The sequence below is a fragment of the Lagopus leucura genome, unplaced genomic scaffold (assembly GCF_019238085.1).
Source record: "Lagopus leucura isolate 7727_CA_CO unplaced genomic scaffold, USGS_WTPT01 Super-Scaffold_100033, whole genome shotgun sequence".
NCBI classification, from domain to species: domain Eukaryota; kingdom Metazoa; phylum Chordata; class Aves; order Galliformes; family Phasianidae; genus Lagopus; species Lagopus leucura.
Window position 1 is genome coordinate 6,315,011 of NW_024962282.1, and position 15,784 is coordinate 6,330,794.

A 15,784-nucleotide genomic window follows, 5' to 3' on the forward strand; every position below is an offset into this window, starting at 1 on the left:
GCAGGGTGGTTCAGAACTTTCTAGCCAATGCCCACAAGCACGCTCACCAAAGGTCCTTATTCTCAAAAGGAAAATAAGTTAAGCACTCAAAAAGGGAAATTCAATGCTGCAGTGCAGGCTTTTGTCATTGTGTAAGTGACAAAACAACACGGAGGAGTGATGGGATCAGCCATGGAGTGATTTTACAAGGGAAGACGCTGAGTGGCACAAAACCAATTCTAGATTTATGCCATGACACACACGGGGGTCTTTGTTTTAGCAAATCAGCCTTAGCTTTTTCTCAGGACATTTCTACCCTGATGCATAAGCCAGTCCTTGAACAGTGAAGTGCAAACCTCTCCTGTTCTGTACTTGAGCCAGCATTAACCTTGGCCCAGATGTCTGTCCTCAAAGGCTGTTTCCCCATTCACGTGCAGAGTGAAGACTGAAGGCAGTGGAATTACACCAGTGGAGAATAGCTGTAGTAGTCACACATGAGAAAAAAAAGAGACAAAGAGAAAAGGCCCCTTCCAATTCACATTATTTTATGATTCTATGATAAAACAACAGATTTCTGCTTCAGGCTAGCTAATTTGTCAAGCAAAAATGAACCACGTACAGAACTCCTTCTATAAAAGCTCAAACAAGTCCTACACCTTATGTAGCTTCAACTCATGTTTGCAAAACAAATCCCCAATCAGAATTTCATCAGAGTTGCTTGATTTTGTTAATGAATATTTGGTAACAGGAAGGAAGTGGAATTCTTGCTGTAGGTGAAGGAAATGGTCAAAGAAAGTCTCCTTTCCAGACACAAGTTATGTCCCAGGCTCTTCAGTGGGAGGAACTTAGGTGCAGCAGGAGTCCTCTCATGACTTGAATGATTTTTACCTCATAGGTAATGGTTTTTGGCAATGTTTTTTACCCTTAGGTGCAGCAAAAGCAGGCAGCTATAGGCACAGGGCTACCATCCTTTTACCAGCTGCTATGCCTTTCATCTAAGTGAATATACAATAAAAGACAAACAAAAGCCTTACTCACTTCCTGACAGGAATCTTTCCCTCTGCATTCAGCTGCATCTTCAACTTCACCAGGCTGTGGAAAAAAGTCAAGATGAGGAGGAAAAAAGAAAACACAACTGGGAAAGGAAACCAACAGTTATCTGAAAATCAGGGTATTACAGGCTGTAAGCTTAACCTCAGATAAAACCTGTTCCCAGTTCTTTGGAAGGAAAAATGGGCAAACTTTTGATATCAGAAAGATTCCTCTGAAACATATGACAGATGTGAGATGATGGTATCCTCTGTTACTAAGTCCTCCTCGATGATCTCAGGCTGCCAAACCAAACAGCATTACAGAACCAAGAAGAAGAGGCAGTACTTTGTTGAGATAAGCACAGTGACTACGATGGGGGAATATATCTGAAGCTCAGAATTTCAGTTTGCCTAGTGCCACATGTATAATACCAAGGCTCAAGTGCTGCAGTGCCAGTCAGTTGTCACGCAACACAGAACCCATTGACAACCTGCTGCCCTGTGCCTCAGGGCTCCTGAGTTAGCACAGGACTTGCTTAGGAGACTGCCAAAGGACTTGGATGCTAAGAAGCCTTTTCTTTTCATTACAGACAGAAAGAGCAGCAAGCAAGCGTTTCAAATAGCAATGTTTGTCAGAAACCACTTACATTTTCTCTAGGAAGGTGTACCGAGAAGCATTGTATGTGAGGGGATTCTGAACAATGGCCATAATATCCTCAGCCCAGCTCTGGAGAAAAAAAAACACACACACAGAGGTGGAGGCAGCTGATGGAACAGCACAAGTACATTGCATAGACAGGGCACTGGCCCGGGCTGATACTGCTGGGCTACAATCCCAACAATTCCTTTCCTGCTCCCTCTGGAACGTGCCAACTCTTTGTCCTTCACAGTGCTTCTCTGCCCTCAGGCTCACGTACCTTGCCAACATTCTCCTTGTAGGACACAAAGTTATGGAAAGTGAGGTCCACCATGTCAGGGCCAGATACAATTGTCAGAGTTTTCAGCAGAAAGGTGCTGTGAGGGTAATCCAAGTTAAAAACCTCACGGAGCTTCTGGCACTGCAACACAGAACAAGTGGGGTGAAAAGGAGAATGAGGCAAACTGCATTGGGAAAAAAAAAATACAGGACACAATGCAAACATGGACTCAAGTTTTTCAACAGTTGCAAAATTATGTGGTCTTTCTCATCTTTTCTTATTTTCCATTTCTTTTCTGTAGCCTGCATCACCAAGATCCTCCAAGAAAGAAACCATTGTGACCAACATCACTGCACAAACAGCCTGCTCTGGTCTGAAAAAATACACATAGGAGACTACTATTAAAGAAACTGCATGTAAAACTTCAGCTTCAACTTGCAGACAGGTGGAGAGAGGAGCATTTGGCCTCCAATTAGCATGGGTGTGAAACCAAGTTAGCACAGACAACCATTTGGGTTTCCACAAACACTAAGAAAGGTTTTTCAATTAGTGTGACACCTGTTGCAGTAGCTTGCCTCAGCACAAGATAGGTGCTGTTTGGGGTCCCAGAAGGCCAACCAGACTTAAGCCTGGTTGCTGGGAACAGAAGCTCACTCTCTCTGTCTTCAACTGACATTTTCTTCTTGTTGTCAGTTGCTAAATTTGTTGTCTTTTTTTTCCATAGCAATTGCAGTGTCCCAAGCGATGGCTCACCAGAGATTTGATAAGTGAAGAGCTTATCCAATTAGTCATACTGGGATTTCATCACCACATGAAAGTATTTATAGAATCCCTTTAACTTATTTAGTATTTTATGCATTCCTATCCTACATAAGGCATAACTGAGACAAGGTATCCTTGAGTTACACCGATGGTTACTATTTGTAACAGAAGGAAAACATTCCCAGGGCCTACCATAAAGCACAGCAATTCATTACTTGAAACATAGCATCCATCGTAGCAAACTGGCAGAGCACTGCTCCTTCAGAAACTAAGGGCAAAATTAATCACCAGCAATTGCTAGCATGGCAGGGCAGGCTCAGAAATGCACCAGGAGCTGGAAGCTGTATGTTAGACATATGGCTGAATTACTCCATTTCAACAAGTTGAAATCAGTAATAGCCTAGCACATTACAGATACCACTCTAACCTCAGCGAGAGAGGTTTAAGCTAAATGACTTCATGTGCTTGCTATAAATGTAGAGCACTCACCAAATCAGCCCTGCAGCTCAGCTCCAGTTGGGAAACTCATTGAGCTGCTATAACTGGACAACACCTACATTTTTATTGCTGAAAGTTGGTCTTAGACTGACAAAGCCAACAAGAAACCCTCTGACTATTTTAATTCCTTTGAATTGCTCGATTCAAACACAAGCAGTTGTTTCAGCCACAGGATTTTCTATTTACGTTTGGACTGTGATAGCTGAAACTGAAACAGCTCACTGTAGGAACCTTCATGTGCTGTGTCTCGCATAGAAAACTGCATGAATATTTTATGAGAAATTGTGCAGGCTTTTTCCACTGTGTTTTTCCAAATTTCTGCAGCATCTGCAACGTGGGTACATATGTAGCAAATAGGAAAAAAAAAAAAAAAAGAATGAGACAGATTCAAGACCACCTGAACGCCAGCCCTCCCTTCATAAAAGCCTTTCCTTGGTCGTAACTGAGATATGTACAATCTAATAGGAAGTGGAGGGATTGAAGGGGAAAGGCAGTCAGCCATCCAGAACTACTTTCTAGTAGCTGAAGAGTTTCTAGAATGGCTCATTCCTGTACTGTAAGCAAGTCTTCTTTGTAGAAGCCAACAGCACCCACATATCCTACCACACTCTGAGAATCACAGAATATCCCAGTTGGGAGGGACCCATAAGGATAAATGAGTCCAACTTGATGGAACTTAAACTGCAAGTGGCAATGTGTTAGATTTTAGTTTCACATTTAACTTCATCTTGCAAACCCAGGGGCATTTGTTCAGTTTTCTTACCTCTAGTGATGTAAATTCTATGAAGCTAAGACAATAGAGAACTTGTGGTTTGAGCTCAGCTCATTTCCTGTATTTGTTACAAGGCGGCTCCTCCCGCCCCTTCCTTTTCTGCAATCTGGTGTCACTTGGCTTCCCAGCTTCTGCTCAGGATGTGTCCCCAGCTGGCTCTGAGCTTCCACCTGTGCTCTGCAGACAAAGCTGGGCACATGCAGCCCTCAGAATGGCTCGACTCCGCCTCACAACAGGAAGTGGACAGCCTTAGCCTATACAGCTATCTAAATGGGATGCATGTTGTCAGCATAGGTTAGGACACCCCCTAACACCTCTGTTTGCAAACTACAGCAGGGAGAGGGGCAAGGAGAGGAAAGAATGATCTTCTCAGGGATCTAAGTTGGGTCATATTTTCCCAGCACATTTCCCACCTAGCCTGAAATAAGTCACACACTCACTCACTTTGTGCTGCCTGCTGTACTAAGGGATTATCTCGCTCCTGGGATAAAGGCAGTGATGTTGGCACAACAATGGCGAGTGTGCACCAGATGCTGTCCTGATGCCACATTTTGCCTTTTTAATAACTTGCTCTCCTGTGCTGCAGCTTCACTGCCATTCCTCAGTGTCACACTGCAGGTGGACAGAAAGGGAGGCCATCAGTCCATGAAAATAGGCAACCATATTAGCCATGCAAATCAGGAAGAGAAATATGCTTAGCAAATTCACTTAGAAAAAAACACACACACAAAAAGCAACCCAGCAGAAGAATGGCTGAAATATAGAATCAACTTTCATTTCACTTTCCACTCTCCTGATTTCCCTAAAAACCTGATCTGTATAAATCATATTCATAATCCTGAGAAAAGCAAATTCTCATGCAAACACAAAGAACCAAACTTAATGCAAGAGATTGAAAGAGCCTTTTCTCCACTTGAAACAGATATAAGCAGATGACAGCCAGGATTTGCTCCAGCTGCATGCAATATCTATATATGACAGTTCTGTATCTTCATGATGCAGTGCTGGAGTGCAATACTGCAAGACAACACAAGCAAACCCACTCCCTATGCATTCTTTAGGACAGCAGCACCACATCTGTGGGGCTGTCTCTGGGCACGTCTCTGTGCCAAACATCCTGGAGGGACGAGTGAGAGGAGATGCAGCTAAGCACCCTCAGCTCTCACTTCTGCCTTATCTAAAGGAGATGGAGAATGCAGCAGCACACAGATTCACATGGCATCAAACAACCCTCAGCCTGCTGGAACCAAACAGGAACAGATGAGGGAGATCCAGACTTTGGGTCCTTAGAGTCTGCATGTCTAGGTTCAAAAGCAACAAAATATGTATGAAGAATGAAATTGTATCATAATAATGAACACCAGTGAGAAAACACAAGTTTGTTTTGTGAAAAATGAGACTCATTTCAAAGCCCATGCCTGCTGACATGCTCAAACAAAACCCAAGCTGAAGCCAAAAGCTCGGCAGCCTGGCCTGCAGCATCATATACTGTAGTACTAATAATTGGCTTGTGCAAGTGCTCTGGGTTCTTAGTGCCTCAGAAGAAAACAAGATGGAGCAGCTGTTATTGTTCTTTGTTACTCAAATAAAAAGATGAAAATTGCATTGTAAATAACATCTTGATCTGCTTTGGCATGCTGCTGAACTACATTCAATAGCTTTTTATCTTGTCTCACTTATGTTAGAAGCCCTTGCTAATTCTTATCTTTATTACTCTTGAACATGTGCCAAAGTTCACCCTGCCCTGGCTCTCAAAAAAAGAAACTCCCATCAAAAAGAAAAAAAAGCTGCAGAACACTTTGTGAAGCTCTCAAAGGAAATAAAGCAAGTGAAGAGTCTTTGCTCCAAGGGCAACACAGGAGAATAGCACATATCTCCATTCTTGCACCCTCTACCTCTTTGTCCCACTGGATTTTCATATTGATACCTGACAGTAATGATGCACCAGACTTGAATGCACTGTGTGGAGTGTGACTCGTGCCAAGAAACTGTCACTTTCTGCATTTCTGTGTGCTCTCAAATCCTGCCCTCAGCAAAGCCACATGAACTCACTGCTGAGGACTTCCAATGTTCTCTGCAGAAGCATTCAGAACAGCACAGCCATGTGGGAACTGGAAACTGCCAGGCCCAGATGGTACATCTCTCCCATCGTTTTAGTTCAGTACCCATTTCAGTGCCCACACAAGTCCTACCATCGAGGTGGATATGGAGCCAGCCTAATGCACTTTACTATATATGTCATCACAGAAAGGCCAGAAAATCCTCTGAAATAAAATAGAGACTGATATATTAAGTGAGTCTGAGATGCAGAGATTGAAATGCACTTGGGATTTTCACAGCAGAGGTTATCGCCATCATTTGTGCCAGCTGCTAGCTGAGAATACTTAATAAATCACTTAATTCTTGAGCTTCGTTTCTTTTTTTTTTTCTTTTTTTGTAGCCAATTCCCAGCACTGTATAACACCACCTCTGGCCTATTAAAACAGCTAGAACACAACAGTCCCACCAGATCAGACCAAACAGCCACCCAGATGCCTGAAAAAGAAAGGGCAACTGCAGTGATACATCCCTGACACATTTCTGCAGCTTCCAGCAATTTATGGCTCAGCAACCATCCAAGCCACCGTCTTATCTTGTATTTAAGATCCTCAAAGGGCATTCCCTTCTTGACCTAACTTTAAAATCACATACATTTCCATGGCTTGCGCAGGAAGCCATCCCACCATGCAATGACACAAGTCAAACAGCAGCACCTCCTTTTGCTTGTGATGAATCTTTGGAAAATTCCACTTGATGTATAGCTCTCATGGGAAGAAACACTGAGCAACAGCTTCACGCTCACCTTCTCCATTCAGATCCTGATTTTGTAGCATTCCACAATCGTCCACAATTCCTTTTCTTTTTTTTTTTTTGCCAGTCTGCAGGCAGTCTGCTCTCCCACAAATTTCTCCCTACAGCAGCCATTTCATGCCCTTATTGATCATGCTCTTTTCTACATTTCCCAGTTCTTATTCCTCTCTCTAGAGGCAATACTGATATTTGGACTGCCACGTTTTTCCTGGTAGTCTGCAACAAAAAGTCTTCCTTAAATACTTACTGAGCTCTAAGTTACTCTCTTGCTTGGCTGCTGCTGCCAAATAGACACCCACTTATAGCCTCAGTGCTTCCACAGGTAACTTCTGATCTACAAAGTTGAATTTGTTTTGTAAACAGTTTATTCCTAGAGTTTATGGCCTTAGAAAACAGTACCTCAGGTCTCTCCTTTAGGTAGGTCTTTTCCACAGCAAGCTCTGCTCTGAGTGCAGTACTCTCCTCTATTATCTCCAAACATTCAATTCTCTCTCTCAAAACCAAAAAGTCCTGATAGCTTTTTTTTCCCACAAAAATGAGTTGCAGGCAAAACTGTAGGTGTGTTTTGAACTCAGATGTGTTTAGCTCTAATGGTTTTCTGAGAAGAAAGTTTATCAGAAGGAATTAAGATTTTTTGGAATTGTGAGAGCACGGGTACTGCTCTTCAGCTCTGCTGTACTTTTATCAGCCATCTCTTTACATTCTTTCAAGAAGCACCAGCCCTAGGGAGCTCTGATTAGACATTTCAGAGAGGTATTAGCAAAACACCCATACTTCTTACGCAAAGAGGCTGCTCAAGTCTCTCAGTATGGACTGCAAAATCTTCTTCTTTCACATTAGACTGAGAATCATCTACGTTACCCTACGGAATCATAATCTTTACTTTTTTGTTTCCCTTTCACATTCCAGCTTCCATTTTCTTCTTGTCTTTTTCATACACAGAAAAGTTCAAAACAAACAAAAATCAGGCCCAGAAGAAGTCCTAACAAGGGCAACTGTGCTGCAGGAAGCTTTGATTATAACTGAAACCAAAAACAAAGGCATAGTCATGTGCACCCTGCAAACGGGCGACTGAAAACTATTTGAAAAAACAGCAACTTTTGCCATTACTACATTTTCTTCCCTTTAAAGGAAAAGAACACCACATGCTGCATTGGACTCACTCTGTAACTCCAGGTTTGTGGCTGCCTTGACCCAACTTGTGCATCTTTGTACAAGAGCAGCTCTCATGACTCAACACGGAATCATCACAAGTCCCCTGCAGGACCCCCCAGTGCAGGTCCAGATTAAAACTAGCCAGATGCATGGCACAGGAGAGAGCCCTGTTGTGTACAGCAGAAAATCACTCTTTTGGCATGCACCTGGAAGTTGATTTGTTGTTTTCCCCAAGCTTTCTTTTCAACAAGCTCGTATATATCAGTCTGTAAGAATCTGTTAGGTGCACGGAGAACTGCTGGGGAGTTCAGGGACAAAAGTAGTAGCTTGTCTATACTTACATAGTTCTGATGTGAACAGACAAGGTTGTCTCACCTTCTTGTAACATAAGGTCAAGCTAAACTGCCTCAGCTTGTGTCAAAGGCATGGACAGCTTTTCCACCCCCCTACAAACCGGCACAAAGAAGCACACACTCACCTTGGGGATTTTGGCAAATCGCCCTACTCGGGTATCTCGGATGCTGGTTATATCCAGAATTTCCATCTCCTACAAGAGAATAAGGACAAGGATGATGAAGAAAAGAAAGGTGGAAGTTGAAAGCTTCCCAGAGCCTTAGAAGCTGCAAAGCAGGTCTGAACCAGTGCCCGTCACTGGGGAAAATTCACCCCCCAGAAACAAGGCAGGCAGGGGAAAATGAGCTGCTCTACGCCCAGATGGCAGGCTAGTCAGTGCAGAGGTGATGCTGCTTCTGCAGTACCATCATTTTCAGTTGAGGCCAGAAACCTGCTGCAGTTTACTGAGATGAACATGGCTCCTCTCTACCCAGCTCTCTTCCATCTTGATCATACTCCAAGCTTCAGATTTGGCTCTAAATAGCCACAGTAGACTTGAGCTGGTCCAGACATCCAGGCAGAAACAACAGAAGTGGGAAAACGTAAGATAGTATGTTTGCCCACGCAGGGAACAGGAACACCACTGCACCTGCACCTTCACCTTAGGCTACAAACGGGCAGGATGAGGATGCTGAACTAGGGCTGGAGAAATAAAACCCAATGAAGCAGAGAGCATGATCTTGAAAATGAAGAATCTACACATGAAGTTCTCAGCAAGCTTTGCGGAGGAGGAGCACAGAGCTGGTGTCAGCTGTGTATTCATCCTACTTTGTACCATTTACTTCAATTTATGGAGAAGGGTAGTGCAAAAAAAAGCACATGCAAAGATCTGACACATGTGTTGTCTGTCCTACACTACTATTACATTCTCTCATTCCTGTACCAGAAGACCTTCGGAAGCAATTCCCATGGAGGACACTGCATGAGGTTCCCTAGGCAGCCCACTCTATGTCCTCACTGTCCCTACTGCTGGCTAGTTGTTGTGCCTGTTTTGTTTGTTCTTTTAATATCCAACCTGAATTTCCTTCCTCTGTTACTAATTTGCCTGCTCACCACAGGTCTGGAGAACAAATTATACTCATTGTAGCAGATGTTTTCCAAGATCACAATAAAGAACAATGTGGATACCATGTCTTCTGGCTGTATCCCCACTTCATTGTCAAGCAGAATGAAAATGTTATTCCTAATCTCTCTCCTTTCTGAATCTCCACCTACCTTATGGACAAGAGGGGGAAAGGGCCAGACAAATGCTTGCCCAAGGATGCAAAGTGGGCTGTTGCTCTACTGCAGCTCTCAAATCTGTTTATTTTAGGTGATCAGCAGCGGCATTTTCCAGGAAAATGAGATACCTCTGTCTGGCCTTCCTCAAGCTACGGCATGTCCTGACTTCCTTATTGTAGCCCCTTTCCCAAATAACCAAGTAATCCCTCCCACCACTAGCCCCGTGAAATATGCATTTTTGAGGAGTTACAACAGCTCTTCGCCCCATTGTTTGGTGCATCATTCAGTGATATCACTTCTTCCTGCTGTCTGGCTGAACCCTTACAGCTTAACTTCTACCACCAGGAGTGGGCAATCCTTGAAAGGGAGAATGAGTGACATAGAGGGAAAAGAGCAGTACGCCTTCAACAGGGATGTCACAGTCTGCAGCGTTGCAACGCTACTCTCAGATGCTGCGGCTGCGTGCCAGTGCCTTGCTCAAGCTGCCATTAGTGCTTAGCTCAAGCTGCCAATCTTCTGAGAATTCAGAGCTCACCAAATCATATCATGTTGCTTGGCCAGGCTGCTGAGGAGGAGTACTGGCTCTGTCTCTTTATCTACCACGCTTTTTCAGCATGTAGGTCACAAAGAGGAAGTAGAACTGAACCACAGCTCTGCTCTGGAAAGCAGAAGTAAACCCAGCCTTCCACCTCCTGGCAAGCCAGATCCCTCCACCCCTTGTTGCTCCCCAGCAGCAAGGAACTCAGTTCTCCTTCCTAAGTTTGTGGCATCTCACTCCCCTCTGGCAGCTCTCACCCTTGTGCTTTACCTCCATCACCACGGTGCAAACCGTCTTGTTTCTGGAGGAGCACAAATCACTCTACAGACCTGACGCAGCCTCTATATCACTACCTTCATTCTTTAAAAGAAAAAAAAAAAATCCCTAGCAGGTCAGTTAATCACACTACAGACAACACAGGAGGCATATTTTAGCTGATGATGCATACATTTAACTGTACGTTTAAAGCTATTTTTATTCTAACTGCACCACTGCACTGGTTTGGAGAATCCTTTAGCAAGCTGCATAACAGGCATATCAATAGAATTCCTTTCTGTGTCATCCTGTGTCTTAATTTTGCAGAAACCTGAACTGACTGTTTGGTGACCGACCTGTGCAATCTTAACACTTACCTTGTTCTGATACGTCCAGTATAAATAAAAGCCCTTTGGATCCACACGAAGAATCACAGGAGAAGCACTTGCTGTTTCCTAATACATTAAAAAAAAACAAACAAACCACAGACACAAGCAAACACGGTTTAGCACCTCATATCCCATGATAGACTACTCCAGTCATAAAAGGTTCTTCATTAAAACACAGACCCAGCAAGGTGAATCACCATCTGATTTATGGAAATGAACCAGAAATTTCAGTATATCTCCAGAGAAACAGTGTGAAGCGACAAAGGCTAATCCCTGCTGAAGTCTAGGTCTCACCTAACCCTATGCATTTAGCTAAAGCAACTCTTCTGAACATTTCTATACAGTCAATAGGGGAGAAAGTCCTTGTAGATGTGACTGTTCCACTTGAACTGCCTTGCCTTCAAGGCGCTTGCTTCATTCTGAGCTCTAGAAGGAGCATGGCCAAGAAGAGACACCACCTAGATGTGCTAGCCATCGTGACTCTCTTTGCAGTCTGCAGGATTTAGTCAAGAAGAGTTCAATATAACAGATGAATCTACTTTAGGAGGGATTTCTTAAATTCCATGCATTAACTCTAAGTGAACTATTTAAAAAAAAAAAAAGACAACTTCACAGACATTCCCAGCACAACATCCATTCCCATCTTGCATGCAAGCTAAGAGATGAATTATCATGAGCTCTCTGGAAACGATAGAGAATACTTGGTGACCCTGCTTGGGCCCTAGCTCATTCAGCCTAGCAGGCTCCTGACTGCGCTTGACCTCGGGAGACACAGATGATAGAATCACAAGGCCTATCAGCCATTTCTAAGAAGGCTTCAAATTGACTTCAGGAAGTTGAAATACTCAGCTACTGAAATGAAAGCAGTAATGGAATCTGGAAAGTGTATTTGTCATTTTGTCTTGGGTTATTCCATGCCACAAAGAGTAAAACAGACACTGTAATACTACTACTGAATATTCTGCCTTGTCTCTAGATAAATCTTATCTCTTGTGAAGCAGCTTTCTTGAAGGTGAGGTGAGGCCATAATAAGGACAGCTGCTCTCCTGATCAGGAACAAGGATAGCTGTGGGGCACAGCTATACTCTGCTGTGGGTTGGCTCCTTAGAAGATGGTCTGGCAGCTGAAGTGGTTGCTGCTCATGCTGTGGAGTTCAATTCTAGGACAGAAAGCAAGTGCTGTTCTGTAATGTGGCCTGGCATGAAATTCCATAATCTCACAGAAAATCCTTGCCTGTACTTAGAGGGTTAAGCATCAGCACACAGCCAAATCCATTCACATCTGCTCCATTTAAGAAGTCAACTATTCCATCCTGGACAACCTGAGGTTTTGAAAAGGTTCCCAAGCTGGTACTTGTAAGCATCATATAGTAAGAGTTAATCTCCCTAGTTCAGTTGGCAGCCTCAGCTTGCCAGATGCTAAGCAAAGCACCACAGAGTTGCTTCATAGCCCAAAACGTTGGGAGCTAGCCCAGTAAGACAGGTCAGAACAATGCAGCCTAGCCTGGACCCCACCACGCTCTCCTCTGGAGAAGACATTATGAATGCAAGGGGTTTTTGCTTTACTCAAGAAATTGTTGGGTACAGAGAAAGTTCCAGTGCAGGCCCAAGCTACAGTGCTGTAGGAAGCCAAACTGATCTACTGCTATTCCTTTTCCTCTGCTACTGCAGAAAGAGGCCAAGCCTGTTAACAACAGCATGGCCAGGTCCCTTCAAAGAGTCAGACAAAAAACTGCAAGCTCCACGACCTCTGAAGAGCTGCTTTCATCCTCACCCTCCATCAGCAAACTGACAGGCTGGAGCTTTTTCCACTTTCTTTTGCAGCCTACTGTAACTACAGGAAAGCAAGATAAGATGGTGCAATGTGACCAGCTCTTGTGAAGGCTTTCGTTATTGTTGGAGATCAAGTTTGTAAACTTAGTAAATAGATGCCTTTCCAGGAAATTCAGTCTTGTAAATTCTGAGCAAAATTGCACACAAGACTTGAGTGCACTCACTCCAACCATAAATCCTTAGTGGGTGTTGGGAGTCCAACTTGACTCACTTTGGGTATCAAGGAAACTTGAATATCCCAGAAATTCTCAGGGAAGTACTTAACAGCTTCAAGCTTTTGGAAAGTGGCCTCTCCCCGGACTGAGCACAGAAAGTCAATGGCAGTTTGGTCAGACTAGATGACCATACTGGTCCTTTTTAACACAGGCCATTCTACTATTTAATTTCTGAAAGTGCTCAGCTTTCGTTTAGGCAACTTTGGCCTCTGTTATTCTCAGAAACCAACTCCCTTGTCCAACCTTAAGGAAGCCACATGCACATTCTGCAGGCAATTGCCCTACTGGGAAGAATGGAAAGGGAAGGGAAGGTTGCTTTTTCTATCAAAGCTTGGTATCATCTTCCTGCAGAACTAGTGGAATAACTGCATGGTGGTATTCCAACCTATATTCCTTAGCACTCAGCCGTTCTGTCAGCAGTGCACTGCATTGCCTTCTCATATCTCTGAGCAGTTGGACAAGCCCTTCCTATGTGCATGCTCAACAGTGCACACCAAACTCCAAACAAGATAGATGGACAGCTGCCATCACTGTGCCTGGATATTAGGGGAAATACTTTCTTGCCTTCTCAGAAAGTGAGGAAGGGAACTATTATACTCAAGTTAACCCCTACTTTTCTAATCCACACTCTCTTCCCCTCAAAGGCAAACTCAGCCCACAAACCAGATATTTTAAAGACACAAGAGAACATGGAGCTGGAAGGCAGCTTTGCACAGCATGCTCACTGCTTGGCTGCTGTGTGTTTGGTAGCTCACAGACCCATCAACTCCAGAAGCAGGGCAGTAAGAGGAAGCAAGTTGGAGCCTGATTTCCTCCCATCTGCAAAGCATAGAGAGTCCATGCAGCAAATAAATCCTACCCTATACACCCCAAGATACATCTGAATGCAGTGCATGCTTCTCAGTCCAGGGAGGCTCCCAGCATCGACTGCCTTCCCAAGGACTAGTTTTGCACAGAGAAGCAGCAATCAGTGCCCCATTCCCCACGCACTCCCAGGCTCCCCGCAAACCTGACCAAAACACTGTCACCATGCATACAACCCAGCCAAGTGAAGTCTCAATACTCACATCGTCCCATTTGATGAAGCGCTCGCCTTTGGACAGATACTCCTTCACCTCTGGGGGCTGCAGGACAGGAGTAAGCATTGACATTGTCCTGTAGATGTGCTCCTCAGCTACCAGAAGCAATAGGAGTCACACAGTTTACTCCTCCTTCACCCCCTCTCCTCTATCTCTGCCTCTCACATGGCAGGGCTCTCTGCCATCACCACTATTGGCATCAGAGAGCAAACAGCCTCTAATGTCCCAGGCAAATTCAGGAGAGGCAACAACAAGCAGGCGAGGACAGACGAATCTGCATTGTAAATCAACAGGTCTCCAAACAGGCACAAGGTCACCTAGAGGGAAAGCTTGTGACGAGTGGAGATGCCCGTGTGGGCACACATGCACACACTCTGTCCCCTCCAGGAGGGATCTGCTCCTCGGAGCCCCGTTGCAAAGCGCGCTGTTCAGAGCACTTCCGCAAGGGAACTTCCTTAAATGTTTTCTTTGACAAAGTGCAGGCATTACCACCCAGCACTAAAAGCTATTTCAGCAGATGTGGTTACAGAGCAGTGTGGGGTTTGGCTACAAGCAGACTGCCCCCTTCATGCAGCTGGGCCAAATATCACACAGACGACTCAGTTTGTGGGGTCCAGCTGAACTTTTTTGCTTTGTCTCATGGGTTTCTTCTGAATGCTGACCTCCAAGTGAGACAGAGCAGCAGGGCAGGTGGAAATTTCAGACAGATGAAATGAAACATCCATGAGATAACCCAGGATCTGCAAAATCATGCTGGATCTACTGCAGGTTCCCTAGGAACACAGAACAGGGGAGATGCAAATGAGGATTATACCAGTGAAGCCGTAGGGACGAGATGGACAGTAGAACAGATGGTTAATAACAAACAGTGCAAAGCAAGATCCTGCTCCTGCACATGGAGCAAAGGAACAACACGTGGACAGAAAAGGCGAAAAGGATCTTCTGCTGGCAGAGGTAACCAGGAGAGACAGTGGGCAAACTTAAATTAAGTCAAGAAGGTACAGCCCCACAACTAATTAGAAGCAGAGACAATTGTGCTGCGCTTGCTACTATAGGATTTCCATCCTCATGGTAAGATTTAATCCTTCTATGAAAGTCCAGGTATGGCACTTGCTATTGTAAGTAAAGGCCAAGAGGCTGTAAAAAATTTTCTCTGAGCTGAAGAACTCGTGCAAAAAGGAAGCCAGCTGCATGGTGAGGTTTCCCTCTCACCTCCACCTTACCTACATCTGTAAGGCCAGCGGAAGGCAGATCAGCTGTCCTTTCCCAGGCTGTCTGAAGGAATCCTAAGTATTCTCAATTGTCAGTGGCAAGAGGGAGGAGAGGTTAACTGCAGGGAAACTAAATGGACCTGTATGAAGTACTTTTGCTGTAAAAAAAATAAAAGATGGCAGCAACTGCCAGACAGAATCGTGCTGCAGGAACAGAATATCTTTTCTTTCAAGAGTTTATTTTGAGAAAAAGCAAATAGGAGAGCTTTTGCACTGCCAGCTACTATTGAGTTTTCTGCATTTACCAGCATACTTTACAAGACTGGTTGCTCAGTGTCATGGCTGAGACTGGGACAGGGGCATGTATCACCTCCAGTCTCATAACCTAAGCTTCTGTGCACGTGTATCCAAGTTGCATGTGCTGGGAATACAGTGGGGTGCTTAGTCCCACACCAGCACAATCAGGAGCTGCCTGCTTGGACTCCGTTACTCCCAAGCCAAGCAGATGACAGTGGCTGCCCAGGTCCCAAAGGGTGAGATGGAGGAGCTCAGGCACACCATCAACAGCATGTGACTTGGCATAAATGTCAGAGAAACAACCCACACACTGCTGAGTGGTTTTGTTCTCTGTTCTTGCAAGCAACTTAGGAACAGACCATGAGGCCTAGGTATGTATAGAGGAAGGTC

General features: G+C 44.4%; 1 protein-coding gene across 4 annotated transcripts in view; it reads right to left on the bottom strand.

Moving 5' to 3' along the window:
- Window positions 1–14,358, bottom strand: part of PLCB2 (phospholipase C beta 2) — a 39,570-nt gene extending 25,212 nt beyond the window's left edge. For 2 of the 4 annotated variants that reach the window (XR_006180978.1, XM_042881928.1), the window contains exons 1-6: window positions 13,875–14,340; window positions 10,749–10,826; window positions 8,443–8,511; window positions 1,928–2,068; window positions 1,658–1,737; window positions 1,018–1,071 (exon numbers count right to left, since the gene is read on the bottom strand). Coding sequence is in view for 3 of the 4 variants with exons in the window: in XM_042881928.1 (XP_042737862.1) it covers window positions 1,018–1,071; window positions 1,658–1,737; window positions 1,928–2,068; window positions 8,443–8,511; window positions 10,749–10,826; window positions 13,875–13,958 (506 nt within the window). In the remaining variant the exon portion in view is untranslated. Of the gene's footprint in view, window positions 1–1,017; window positions 1,072–1,657; window positions 1,738–1,927; window positions 2,069–8,442; window positions 8,512–10,748; window positions 10,827–13,874 lie in introns of all 4 variants that reach the window. The other 2 variants (XM_042881929.1, XM_042881930.1) reach the window with 2 other exon arrangements.
- Between the last annotated feature and the right edge of the window lie 1,426 nt (window positions 14,359–15,784).